We start from the raw sequence: 11,857 nt of genomic DNA on the forward strand, positions 1-11,857 counted from the left end.
AATTGAAAGCTTGTATTCAAAAGAAAATGTAATTGTAAAGCTAAAAAATGTTAAAAAACTCCATAAAATGAAAATTGATTGAGTTTAATAACTAGTAAGTTTGTAAGAACGATGTTCTTGAATTGAGTGTTTGAGCTAATCAGCTGCTATGGTTTTAAATTCTCTTTGTCGGGCTGTTTTTACTGCCTGTGCTATTATTTATCAATGCAGCTATCGGCTTGTGGCAAATTTAACGATAAAAGCTCGCCTTCTTGGAATGGGATTCAAACCTATATCAGCTGGTTTTCCTGGGCAGTTGCCGGTGGGAGTCTAATTCTTATCCTGAAATAAACTTTAATCTTGCAGCTTATATGCAAACAGCTCTATGCCAAGCTCTCTATACTTGCAAAGCTGTTTCATTGCCAGCGCGCAGTCCCTCATTTTAAAACTGTTTTAACTTGCTTTCAAGATTAAAAAGGAAAAGCCTTGGAGCAAACATGCTAGATTCGTTTAATTAACTTCTTGTTGCGCAATAGAAAACCATTGTTCTTTTTTTCTTTTAAGTTTCCTGTCTTTTTCAAGTGATCCAGGTTGACAAGGCAGCTGACCAATGCAAATTGTTGAGACTAGGCCAGAGCGCGTGGTATGTTACCACTTGTATGCTAGACCCAATCATACAACAACAATTTTACAAATGTGCAATTTTGTAAAGGTTGGAAGGCGTGTGGGGTTGAATAAAGGATTTAGCTAGTATCAGTGCTGTAGTAAACGTTTGTTGGAAGGTCTCTGACGCTAGCTTAAACAAAGAATACAAGCACGTGCTTGCATGCAGCTTGTTTGCGCGTTGGCCCAGCAGGTTGCGACAGTTTAATTAGCTACTCACGCCACTTATAGTTTTCCAATCTTTTTATTTCAGTAGTTCGGTAGGTTTTAAAAACAGGTTTTCAGAAACAAATACTACACTTCGTGATACTGATAAGCAATAGGCCTATAAGTTACAAAACACACACTGAGCAGGCCTAGATTGTGCTTTCTACAAAAGTAGTAGGCCTATGCACGAGCTATAGTCTTGGTAGAAGTGTAGTAATGTGGTCGCTATTGGAAAAACTCTCCGAACAGGTAAGTTACAAGTTACGTGGTCATTATTTGCTACAATAACTCTGGAATTATTGAAAAATATGTTTTTATTTTCTAGTTTTAAATCACGGTTGTCACCTGGCTATAAAAAAGTCGGAAGGCATGGCATTTCGCCACAGTACTTTTTACCGAATGCCTATTACTGTATTATGAATTGGATAATTTGATACGTTATCGATTAATTGACAGCTTTCATAACACTAATAGTAAATAAAGCCAATTGAAATTTTTACAGGCAACAAAGTATAGCACCATCTTGGGTCAATTCTGGTATCTTTTGGTGTTCCTTTTTCGTTTGATCGTAGTGGTTACAGTTGGTGGTGCAGGTAAGAGTGTTAAACTTATGAATGAACAGAAAACAAGTGTCGATTTATCGCTATAATTATGGTTTTAGTAAGGATTATGTATCATCTATTGCTTTAACAGTGTACGGTGACGAACAGTCTGCATTTGTATGCAGTACGAAAGTTGTTGGATGTGAAAATATTTGCTATAATGAATTTGCTAAGATTTCTCACATAAGATTTTGGGCTTTTCAGGTATTTTGTGAAGGTTTTACTAAGCTACAAAGTCTATTGGTATTTGTGTGTTGTAATTCTTTAAAAAAATAGAACTGGATTAATTGTTGATTTTTGCAGCTTTTAGCAGTTACGGCGCCCACTGTGCTGTTTCATTTTGCCGCAAGTTATTTTTCTGGTGAAATACAGAAACTAAGAGCTTCAGAAAACCAACTTAAAATGCTGGAAGATGGCGAACTGCACAGTATAAGGGTACTAATGTATTTTTGTTTTTAATTTAAGCGATAGATATTAAAATATCGACTAAATTGACGATTCGCGAACGTGCTCAAGTTGATTTCAATAAAGCGAGGAGGCAAACTACGATTATAGGAACCAGTACTACCACAAGCGTCGAATTGGAAATTAACATTAACCATTTTTGATGTGATTTTGAGATTTCTTGTAGAAGTGTTGTTATTGTTTTAATGATAATAAAATTCTCACTCCCGTGAACGTTGCCAGTCTATAGGTGGAGCAAAGCTGACAGAGCTTCCTGCCCAACAGGATGTAATTACATGTTTTTTTAGCCAAGGCATTACGCGTGCCTGGTGTTGCAAGGCGCTGCGGAAAGTTGCGCAACATGTGTAGGGATTTTAATTATTTTATTTACTTTTAAAACGATTTAAGATAAAAAAAAATCTTATAACTACATTTTTATTTTGCAGGACAGTTCAATTAACGAGAAAGATATCATGAAAATGGCGAAAAGAAAGAAAAGTGTCGGTCAAGTAAAAGTGCGTCGCGTGTATTCAGGGAACGAATTGAAGGAGGTATAGCTACTGAACCGAATTCTATCCTCACGTTTAACCCGATTAATTTAATCTTAATTAAAGTTAATGCGATTTTAGTGGATTGTAGTGAAATGAGAACGTATATTAATAATAATGGAAAATATCGTTCTTAAAAAATCCGTTGTAAATGGATTAGGTAAATCCTGAATGCTTTCAAACTGTAGTAACTGACTCAGGAAGGAATTCATACATTGAACAACACCAGCTGCCATTGTGAGTTTCGTTATTAAACTTTCCTATGCTTTTACATCCAGGTGCCGTATACGGACAAAATTCGTGTTTGCTACTTTGTCAGCGTGGTGGCACGTATCGCCCTTGAAGGACTTTTCATATATTTCGGATACATTCTCTTTAAGAACGAGGTAATGTTTCAGCCATTCCACCTGTTTTTGCTTGGAATTTTAATCTATTTCTAGATTTTACATATATTCCACGAGATTAATCATCACTTTGACCCACACACGTGTTAACTGCAAAGATCGTTTAATTACAGATCGTCTTCTAGGACGGAAAGTATTTAAGTAGCCTAACAAACAAACAAAGCGTGTGTTGAATCTGTTGATCGAAACACAAAAATGCCATTCACTTCTGGCAAGCGATATGTTATATGCAGCTGATAGCTTTATTGACAGGAGCTTGCACAGTTCGACGTCACGCTTGACTCGCGTAGATTGAATTTTTCTTTCACCACCCAAACGACATAGAGCAGCATTTTTTACACGTTTAGTACGCCTTGGTCTTAAAAATTGGTATTTCGGTATTGCCATGTATGACCACATTTACGGAACAACCAATGAAAATCAAGTTATGCATTTTCCAGGATCCATCTTCGAATGTATTCAGCTTTATATGGCTGGAAGTGCAGGCCAATTATCATTGCACGGGTAATAAGGGATCGGAGGTGTACCTAGCTTGCTATTATCACTTCATGCCTGATAAGTCGGGATATGTTCCCTGTTTTGTATCAAGACCTTTTGTGAGTTGATCTTTTATATTCTAATAAGCTATGCAGCTCGTAGTCGGATAGAAACGCAAAGCATACTCGGTATAGGTACAGTAGATAGTGATGCAATGTTTTCATGGTCGTTTAGGAGAAGACCGTCCTCATTCGTTACATGAGCGTTCTGGCCGCAAGTTGTTTTGTAATCTCCGTTATGGAGTTGATTTACTTGATTCTGAAATCTCTTTGGAGGAGCGCACCCAAGAAGCCCAGGAAATTGTGAGCAATTATCAAGTTTGCTCTTTATTAGAAATTGTTTGTGCAGCGTGTTCTATAATCAAGTCTTGACGACTACTAAGTACTTTAGAGTTGTAATTTTACATTGATGAAAGTTTTCATTGTTGCTGTGGTAACAGCCCAAAAAATGACAACTTAGTTTAACATCCTTTCCAACTCACTTGCTTTAAAGTATTTTACAAGTCAAACTCTGACTCTCTTCAATCAGACTCTTTTTTCGATAGCAATCGCTTTCTTCCTCGCCCGGACTCGGTATTTTACGGCCCCAACCCATCAGCGAGCGCTCCACTTAAATCTTACGAAGACCACTTCTACCCCAGTTTGGCGGTTCCTGTTCGAATCTCTGCAAGCAGTGAGTATGTAATCAGTTGAAAATTTTCAGTTCAATTTTCGTTCTATGCCCGGCACCGCATGCTCTTGGTTTCATTCTAAACAGTCCACTTCTTGGAAGTCTGTTTGCGGCGCACTTGCTCCATCTTATCAATAACATTAAATTCTGCTGTACGTCGGTGGTCGCCTCACTGTGTTGTAAAGGTGGAGGAAAACATGCGGCTTATCAATTGCCTAGTTGGCATGCGACGCTTTCATGCAAAATGCTTGCTTTGTTTAAGAAAGCAGCGAAGCACAGCACTTACAAAGCTTAGGCCATTCGCCCTGTATTGCCTTTGCGATTGTGCTATACATGTTATACATGAATGCGGTCAATGGTTTGTTTAATCGCCTGTTACAGCCTTTTCTCACGGCAATGTTTTATTTATTTTGTAGAAGAAACCTTGATCAAACTAAACAAAAAGTCCCGGAGTAAGATCGATGAAGATAAAGACGTTGCATCCGGTAACGCTTCTGTGAAAAGTTATGTTTGATTTTGATCTTAGTTACCATGACTACAACACAACCCGATGATAAGTTGTTGTGAACGAATTCGCATTTGAAGGTTAAATTGATAAAATAATTGGTGACAAACAAGCTGACTCTTGTCTAGTTGGTTTGCGTTTGTTGTTGTTGTTGCCTTGAAACTTTTTGTTCACTTGATGCTTCTGTTTTTAGTTATTCAATTCATTCATTCATTCCCGGGGCTGTTTTAGTGCTGATTAAGCGATATTACATAAGACAGCGTATGATAGCCAGCATAGATTCTCGGTGCCTTTATTCATTCTGTAAATATTTTCACCATGATCCTTAGTATGGGATCACGTGAAGTGACCGTGAACAAATTCACCGGCGACAACTGGTAGTGGACAACTGACCGGCAACAAATTGGCCGGCGATCAAATTAACCGTGACGTAAATTGGCCGGCAATGAAATTAACCGGCGACAAATTGGCCGTCAAAAGGTCAAAATTCTAATTCACTATCTAGTCGCTATCTAGTCACTATCCAATTTAGTATGTGTATTGCAGTCAAGGTTGCCACTCGTAGAGTTTTTTGGCCCCTTGTAGGGTGTAGGGTGACCCTACGGATTTTTCACCTTTATTCATAGATTTCCTATTGTTACATGCATTTTCCCGGTCTAGACGAGTTGTTTGATAGCCTATCTCATGTAGTAACAATGGACTCATTGCAATAACAATGGACACTTTAGTTAAGTAAATTGTCAGATTGAAGCTGTACGTCAGGACTCCCCTAGTTTTAAGTCTTGGTTATGGTTATACTAATAATTGTAAATTGCAAAAAGAGTTGGAGATCAACTTAAACACAATAATTCAGCACTTGCACGGTCAATTTACCTCCCGGTCAATTTTCATTCCCGTAAGTCTGTTCCCGGTTAGTTTGTTCGCGGTCAATTTACGTCACGTTCAGTTGTCCCCGGTGAGTTTGTTCGCGGTCATTTTCCCGCGGTCATATGTCATGGAACCCTTAGTATATGTTGTTGCTTTTTAATAAACTCTTTGGCTAAGGAGAAAGGATTTGTCACAAATCGTTTATTTACAGAAACCGAGTTCGCGTTGCTTATTCCCAGCTGCAAAATACGATAAAAATAATTCGCCAGAAATCAAAAGCACATGCCAGAAATATAAAAAATCTCCATATTTTAATCACTTACATAATTACCGCATGCTGCTACTTCCAGTAAAACATCACAAAATCAACTTAGTTCAAAAGTACGCAGTTGTGATATAAACGGCTATTTACATAATGGTTTTGCCGAAACCATGTCACGTTAACACTTATGCAATGCATTTCGCTTGGGCAAAAAGATTTAGGCACGAGTAATCGCTCTATGAGCATTCACAGTTAAACCATCCGTCAGATGGCGACAGTGAGACTAATAAAAAGGGCAAAATAGTACATCTAATTTCGTGGTTAGGTAAAACTTTTCAGCTTTTGACTTATTTGTACATCGAAACAACAGAAGTAAGGCAAACCAGGTATAAATAAACTGTGCATTGTAACTTTAAATCCAAATTGTTTCAGCCTAAATTAAACATAACTGCACATAACATAATTCCTACAATCAAACAAAAATAAGTTACATTGTTAAAGTAGCAGCAACCTAGATGGGCAGTTATTGCAGGGCTAAATACGTTAAAAACTTGCCGCTATGCACAGGATTAAGCAATTTCGTCAGCAGCAAAACAAAAGATTTTCCTAAATTGTTCGTAAATCAGCAGCAAAAGCAACTTAATACCAATTGTTCGGTCAAATTCTAGGAATGCAGCAAACGAGACGTGTTAATAAAAAATTGCACCAGCGGTAAATGTACAGGCAAAAATGCTCCGTTCAAACACTTCAGAAGTTAGGTTTCCAGTCAAATTTAGTTATAACTTTTCATGGAGGCAGTGGGCGACGGGTTCTCCTTCTCCATATGATCATCACCTCTGTCTTCATCATTGATCACCACGTGCTTGTCCACCTGGCTTGCGTTGGGCGGGTATCCCCCTGGGGAAAGAATTTTTTGTTTCCATTAGTAAAGTTCTAAGTTTTACAACTAACAATCCTACGTTTCTTTCTTTCATGAAGTGGCGTTTTCATGAGCAGGGTTAGCTTTACACTAAAGAGTTTAATTGAAAATTCTGCCAAAGTTAGATTAATTTCATGCAAAAAACTAACAGATTTCTCGCGCATAAAGCTAACGAGATGACTACGTGCGCAGATATTTCTGCCATATTTGACGAAATGGAAGGAACGTTCACATATGCGACACACATCACACAAGGACATACTTACTATGTGCGATGCGGATAGGAACGGCCAAGCTTCCACCGTAGTAAGCTTCAGTTTCGTTAAAGCCGTATTTGCCTGGTCCGTTTGGGGCCGTCGGCGCAGGTCCGTAAAACACCGACTCGGGACGACTGGAACGATGGTTGTTTCCGAATAGATGCCTGATGTTTATGAAATCACGTAAGTGTCTATTACGTCACAAAAACTTTTTTTAATTATTTGGTGCTAAGCGAGCATTTAAATCAAAATCGGGACAGAAGATTTCAAAATTTATACTGTTTTTAAAGAAACTGATTGAAGTGTTTAGATTTAGAAGAACCTTTCTACAAGTAGGCTGTTTAACTGCATTACAATAGCCAACGAGAGCTGCCTATTGTTAAGTTAAGCATCGGGAGGGCCTTAAAAAACAGAAGTATGCTCACTTATGCTTTGGTTTTCTGTTCTTGAAGAACCGTCTGACTGTGACAACGACTAATTCCAGTGCAGAAATAAGAAAGCAAAGCCCACTCAACACACCCATGTAACATAGGAAAACGGTTTTTTCCTGAAATTTAAACCAACTCGTTGACAAGTTGCAAGAGCCGTTGTAACACATTCGTCGCCACTTGAAAATAAGCTAATTGACGTTTTGAGCAAAGTAGTCGTAGCACTCACGTAAGGTCGAGAGACAAAGCAAGGTACAAAGCCGTCGTTCATGACGTGCATGGTACATGCGGTGTACACTTCGGAGCCTTCAACTCCCCGGCATCGGTACATAGCGGGCACTTTCATCCAGAGGAAATAGAACGGATTATGCTGGCTTTCGCACCATGGTCCGTTTGCGTCGAGTTCGCAAGTGACGTCCTGAACATGAGAAGATCTTTAACAAGCATCAACAACTCTTTGAACAAGTTTCAGTGACATCAAACTGGAGAAAATACGGTCGAGGTGCAAAACACTCAGTTTTGTGCCGTCAGGGTTGAAATACGCGCAACGTTTATCGAAAAGTTACTACGGTTGAAACCAACAAAATCCTAACCATAGTATGATAAAAAAACAACATTCCGAAATAGCTTTTTACTGTTCATATTTGCTAAGCCAATGGCCATTGAGACAAAATTAACAGCGTTACCGTAAACAGCTCGGTTGTCAATGCGATTTCCTTTGATAAAATAGTTTAACTGATCCAAAACTTTTCCACATTGTAAACTAGCCATTTCGACAAAGTGCTGAACACAGCAGGGAAAGCCACTAAGCTAACAATATCCAAAGCAGGGTAATTCGATAAGCCCCGCGGGAACCTTAGAATTAGATCGCTTGATCAGCAAACACAGCAGGCTGCCAACAAAATAAAGACGACGGATAAAACATGTCGCACCAAGCCAGGCAGGATGCAAATATTTATCAAACTTTGCAAGATGAGGTCGTGGAAAAACCATTTGTACGACGTTGGCAACTCAATAAAGCGATCTGTGGTAACCTAAATCTAAAGAAATCCCGTCAAGTTTTACAATAGCATGCAAATATATGCACGACCAATGACCATTGACAAAACTAGGCCATAAAAGACCAACACATTTAACCCAGAAAGCTTTCAAAATCTAATCTTGCTTTTAGCAACCTGCTGCGAGTATGTAACGGTCTTGAGCGTGAAAATTGACTTTCTAAAATTTCGGCAGTTCCAAAGCAACCAACTTGACTGGATGTTTTCAATATGTCATTTCATAGACATAACGCGTTTTGCATTTCATACAGGATCTACACTGGTCTGTTATTTTTTCCAAAATGAATTAAATAAATAACGTACCATGTTCTTAAAAAGGAGATAGCCGAAGTACATGAAGATTGCTTCCATTACTAAACGGAAGACGATGCTGACGTAATAAGCGTAGTGGATTTTATTGGTGTATGGGATCTGGAAAATGAGGAATAAATATTTTAAAATGGAAAACCAATTTTTTCCTTGAGCAAGCAAAAAATGTTTTACCTCTTTCAATTCGTTGCCAGAATAAATCCGACGCACTTTCACGTGACCAACACTCTTTCGTCTTTTAGACATTTTCTTGAAATCTCTTTCCCTATCAGGGTTGGTCTGTAAGAAAACACGGTATTTACATAAGCCACTAAAGCGCTATACGAAGCTGACAATTGTTACATTCAAACTTAAGTGGCAATCGTGAAAATCAGTCATAAATTGTTTAATGAATTATTATCAAGAAAAACAACTTTCCGCATTTCTCAAGAACTTCATTTATTTTTTTTACTTTTTTTTCGGCTAGTAATGACAGGCTGTCTCCGTCATAATCGACATAACACACTCTGGCGATCTTGAGTTATGAGTCACTACGCTTAACAGAAGTGTCTACGCAAAGGAGAGCACGTCGACGTCGTAACACTCACGGGGAGCATGTGGTCCGCTTCTCCATCTTCCATCAACCTCAATTTTTCCTCCGATGTCTTAAGCTTTTGAATCTCTCCGGACATATACATGGAGTAGAAGTGGAAGAAAACAGTCGGCGTGGCGACTGCTAAAAGCTGATAAGACAAAATAAAATCGCGATTAAGTTTTGACTCCCTAATCCAAACCGCTCTCACGTGCAACTTGGCACAGTCATGCGGAGCGGATATTATGTGGCCGACACAACCAACAGTCAACCAATTGGTTTTCATTTGTCTTTATTTAATTTAGTATTTTAAGCGAGAGTTTGGTTATTTTTGAACTAAACAAAAAAAGCAAATGGTTGTTAAACTTTTATTAAACCAAAAAGTTGCTTTGAAAAAGCTCAGAAAGGTTGCTATGGAAACTATTATCGCATTTCGTATGAAAATCATGATGATACTTTGAAAAGATTTTCAGTGCTAAGTGAGTTGGCCGACAGACTAAGATACAACCTTCAGATTATAATCTTCAATCGCTTTGTTCATCTTCAGCACAGATAAATGAACTGGTAATGTGTAAGTGTATACACCGCGGCTTATATGGCAAAAAGCACGCCGCGAGATAGTATTTGATTGACGTTGTTTAGACTGGCGGTATTTACCTGGAAAGCCCAGAATCTTATGTGAGATATCTTTGCAAACTCGTTGTAGCAGATATTCGCACAACCGACCACGTCTGTGCTGCATTTGAACGCCGACTGTTCATCACCATAAACTGTAAACAAAAGAGTTAGTACCGTTAGGTAATTACCGTATAGAATAGACCAACTGCCACCAGAGTGGTAATTATACAGCGCGAAAGACGGATCTTTCTATACAAGTAAACGTATAATTATCTAGGCCAGAGGGTGAACCCCGCGAGGCAGACGATCTAATTCTTTGTTTCGTCACCACGGGCGATTATGACGTCAAAATATAGGACAACTTGCGAAAGACACCATTGTGAGGCAATAATCGAAAACCGATCACAATGGATATTTTTGGTTTTGTCACTGAACTGTAGATTATAAAAATGTAATGGAGGAAAAGCACATAACGCACGTTAAGCAGCGTAATAAACAAGTTTACAGGTGATTTTACGTGTTGATATGGTCGTGCTATGATTAACAGGGTTGTGAAGTCAGTCGCTCCAGGATACTGAATAACACTTTAACGCATCAGAGAAGAATTTTTGTAACAAATAAACGTGCTTCATTGACCGTGTTTAAAAAAATAGCTGTGTCATGCGTCACAAACCACCCCTTGAACTTTGTTACGTCATTAATGATGACGAAGTGATGATGAAATAGGTATATTAATTATGCTGGTAAAACGAAGCCTTCAAATCGTGTAACATCATAAAAGCCTTCTCCCTGGTAAGAGTGGCGTAACCCGAAAATTAGACTTTTTTTACTAAACACTGGAAAACAAGATCTCACAGATCTCTTAAGTTGACGAATTGTTCTCATTCATTGAAAAACACCCGGAAACCGACAACGGTGTTGTTTGTATTTCATTTTAACAGTTTATTCAAACCCGTTACACAATCGTGACGTCATTCGCGCTAAGTGGACAAAAAGTGGACAAAGTCCCCGACAACCCGAATCACTGTCCATTTCGGCCGACTTAAAATTCTGAACACATTGCGTAAGCCAGGAACAGGGTCTCGGTAAAATAAACGTGCCCTGTTCTCGATGGAAATTTCCCGACCATTCATTAAATTGCGGCTTCGTGTCCGCAATTAAACGGTTTTATCATACAATCAAAATTAGGTCTATTACGAGATAAAAGATATAAGAGCGTCAAAGCTCGCCACTTAAAATTCTAGACAATTATTTTTAAAGCCACGTGACGCCATGGCGTGTAAACCAGTCATTAAAACTAACAAAGAAATTAATAAAATTTACACTATGTCATTATGACTTACCTGAACCGCCAATTGTAACAACCACGATGAGACGAAAGACGAAAACGAGTATGTACCACAACTGGCCAAGGAAAGTACTGTACTTGGTAACCTGCAATCAATGCGGTAGTTAACTTATATTCATCAGTTACGGTGACCGCTTTACACGTACTTCTGCCATTAACGAGTAAATATGATTTGTAATTAACATTGTTAAGAAGCCAAATCCTAAATTTGTGGCTGCAAGCCATAATGGATTAACCTGCTTCACTACTTCGCCAAAAAAATCATCTAAATACATGTCGTTAACAAAGCAGAAAATTATCCAGGCGAAATCTTGAAATCTACATGATCTTAACCAGTTAGCTGAACAAATTACTACTACCAATCGTAAGTTTAGGGATCAAATTAACTACTGTAATACAACGTGTGCTACGCCATTGCATTTAGTTAATTGGGTTTATGTTACCTGTTCAGAGATTTTCTCCAGTAAATGCCACATGGTGACTTTTGGTAAATCAGATTACCAAAGCTCAAAGACCTGTCGCGACTTCCTATCGCTAATAGACTCCTTACAATGTTTTACGTTACGCAGCTCGGTAATTCTTCTACGATCTTTTTGTATAGCGTCTTCAGAAACACAAGCGTTGTTTTTATGTCTGGCAAAATAAATAAAGTGCATATGTTG

At 38.5% G+C, this 11,857-nt stretch overlaps 2 protein-coding genes across 5 annotated transcripts; one reads left to right on the forward strand and one right to left on the reverse strand.

Moving 5' to 3' along the window:
- Positions 1 to 865: 865 nt before the first annotated feature.
- On the forward strand, positions 866 to 4,779 carry LOC143471028 (gap junction beta-2 protein-like). Of its 2 annotated transcripts, none has more exons than XM_076969353.1 (10): positions 866 to 1,098; positions 1,352 to 1,442; positions 1,543 to 1,655; positions 1,755 to 1,886; positions 2,342 to 2,446; positions 2,722 to 2,829; positions 3,288 to 3,443; positions 3,559 to 3,686; positions 3,929 to 4,060; positions 4,470 to 4,779. In XM_076969353.1, exons 1-10 carry the CDS (start codon positions 1,066 to 1,068, stop codon positions 4,507 to 4,509), a joined length of 1,038 nt encoding a protein of 345 aa, XP_076825468.1. In that variant the 5' UTR covers positions 866 to 1,065; the 3' UTR covers positions 4,510 to 4,779. The 2 variants fall into 2 exon arrangements, with proteins under 2 accessions (XP_076825468.1, XP_076825467.1); XM_076969352.1 differs by having other exon boundaries at positions 3,929 to 4,056.
- Positions 4,780 to 5,611: 832 nt separating this feature from the next.
- On the reverse strand, positions 5,612 to 11,857 carry LOC143471027 (gap junction beta-2 protein-like). 3 transcript variants are annotated; one of them, XM_076969351.1, is made up of 10 exons: positions 11,639 to 11,857; positions 11,191 to 11,281; positions 9,887 to 9,999; positions 9,246 to 9,380; positions 8,833 to 8,937; positions 8,653 to 8,760; positions 7,521 to 7,709; positions 7,289 to 7,410; positions 6,869 to 7,054; positions 5,612 to 6,584 (listed from the first exon to the last, which is right to left on the reverse strand). In XM_076969351.1, exons 1-10 carry the CDS (start codon positions 11,669 to 11,671, stop codon positions 6,533 to 6,535), a joined length of 1,134 nt encoding a protein of 377 aa, XP_076825466.1. In that variant the 5' UTR covers positions 11,672 to 11,857; the 3' UTR covers positions 5,612 to 6,532. The 3 variants fall into 3 exon arrangements, with proteins under 3 accessions (XP_076825466.1, XP_076825464.1, XP_076825465.1); XM_076969349.1 differs by having other exon boundaries at positions 6,873 to 7,054; positions 11,639 to 11,856; XM_076969350.1 differs by having other exon boundaries at positions 6,873 to 7,027; positions 11,639 to 11,855.

This window comes from Clavelina lepadiformis, chromosome 9, assembly GCF_947623445.1.
Source record: "Clavelina lepadiformis chromosome 9, kaClaLepa1.1, whole genome shotgun sequence".
Lineage (NCBI taxonomy): Eukaryota > Metazoa > Chordata > Ascidiacea > Aplousobranchia > Clavelinidae > Clavelina > Clavelina lepadiformis.

What these genes read in the sequence shown, in the direction of transcription:
- LOC143471028 (XM_076969352.1), top strand. Translation starts at nt 1,066, where the DNA reads ATGTGGTCGCTATTGGAAAAACTCTCCGAACAG. An exon ending in GCGAACTGCACAGTATAAGG is followed by an intron (nt 1,887 to 2,341) that starts GTACTAATGTAT and finishes TTTATTTTGCAG; the next exon opens with GACAGTTCAATTAACGAGAA. An exon ending in GTTTTGTATCAAGACCTTTT is followed by an intron (nt 3,444 to 3,558) that starts GTGAGTTGATCT and finishes ATGGTCGTTTAG; the next exon opens with GAGAAGACCGTCCTCATTCG.
- LOC143471027 (XM_076969349.1), bottom strand. Translation starts at nt 11,671, where the DNA reads ATGTGGCATTTACTGGAGAAAATCTCTGAACAG. An exon ending in CTGGCAACGAATTGAAAGAG is followed by an intron (nt 8,761 to 8,832) that starts GTAAAACATTTT and finishes CTCATTTTCCAG; the next exon opens with ATCCCATACACCAATAAAAT. An exon ending in ATCTCCTTTTTAAGAACATG is followed by an intron (nt 7,710 to 8,652) that starts GTACGTTATTTA and finishes TCTCATGTTCAG; the next exon opens with GACGTCACTTGCGAACTCGA.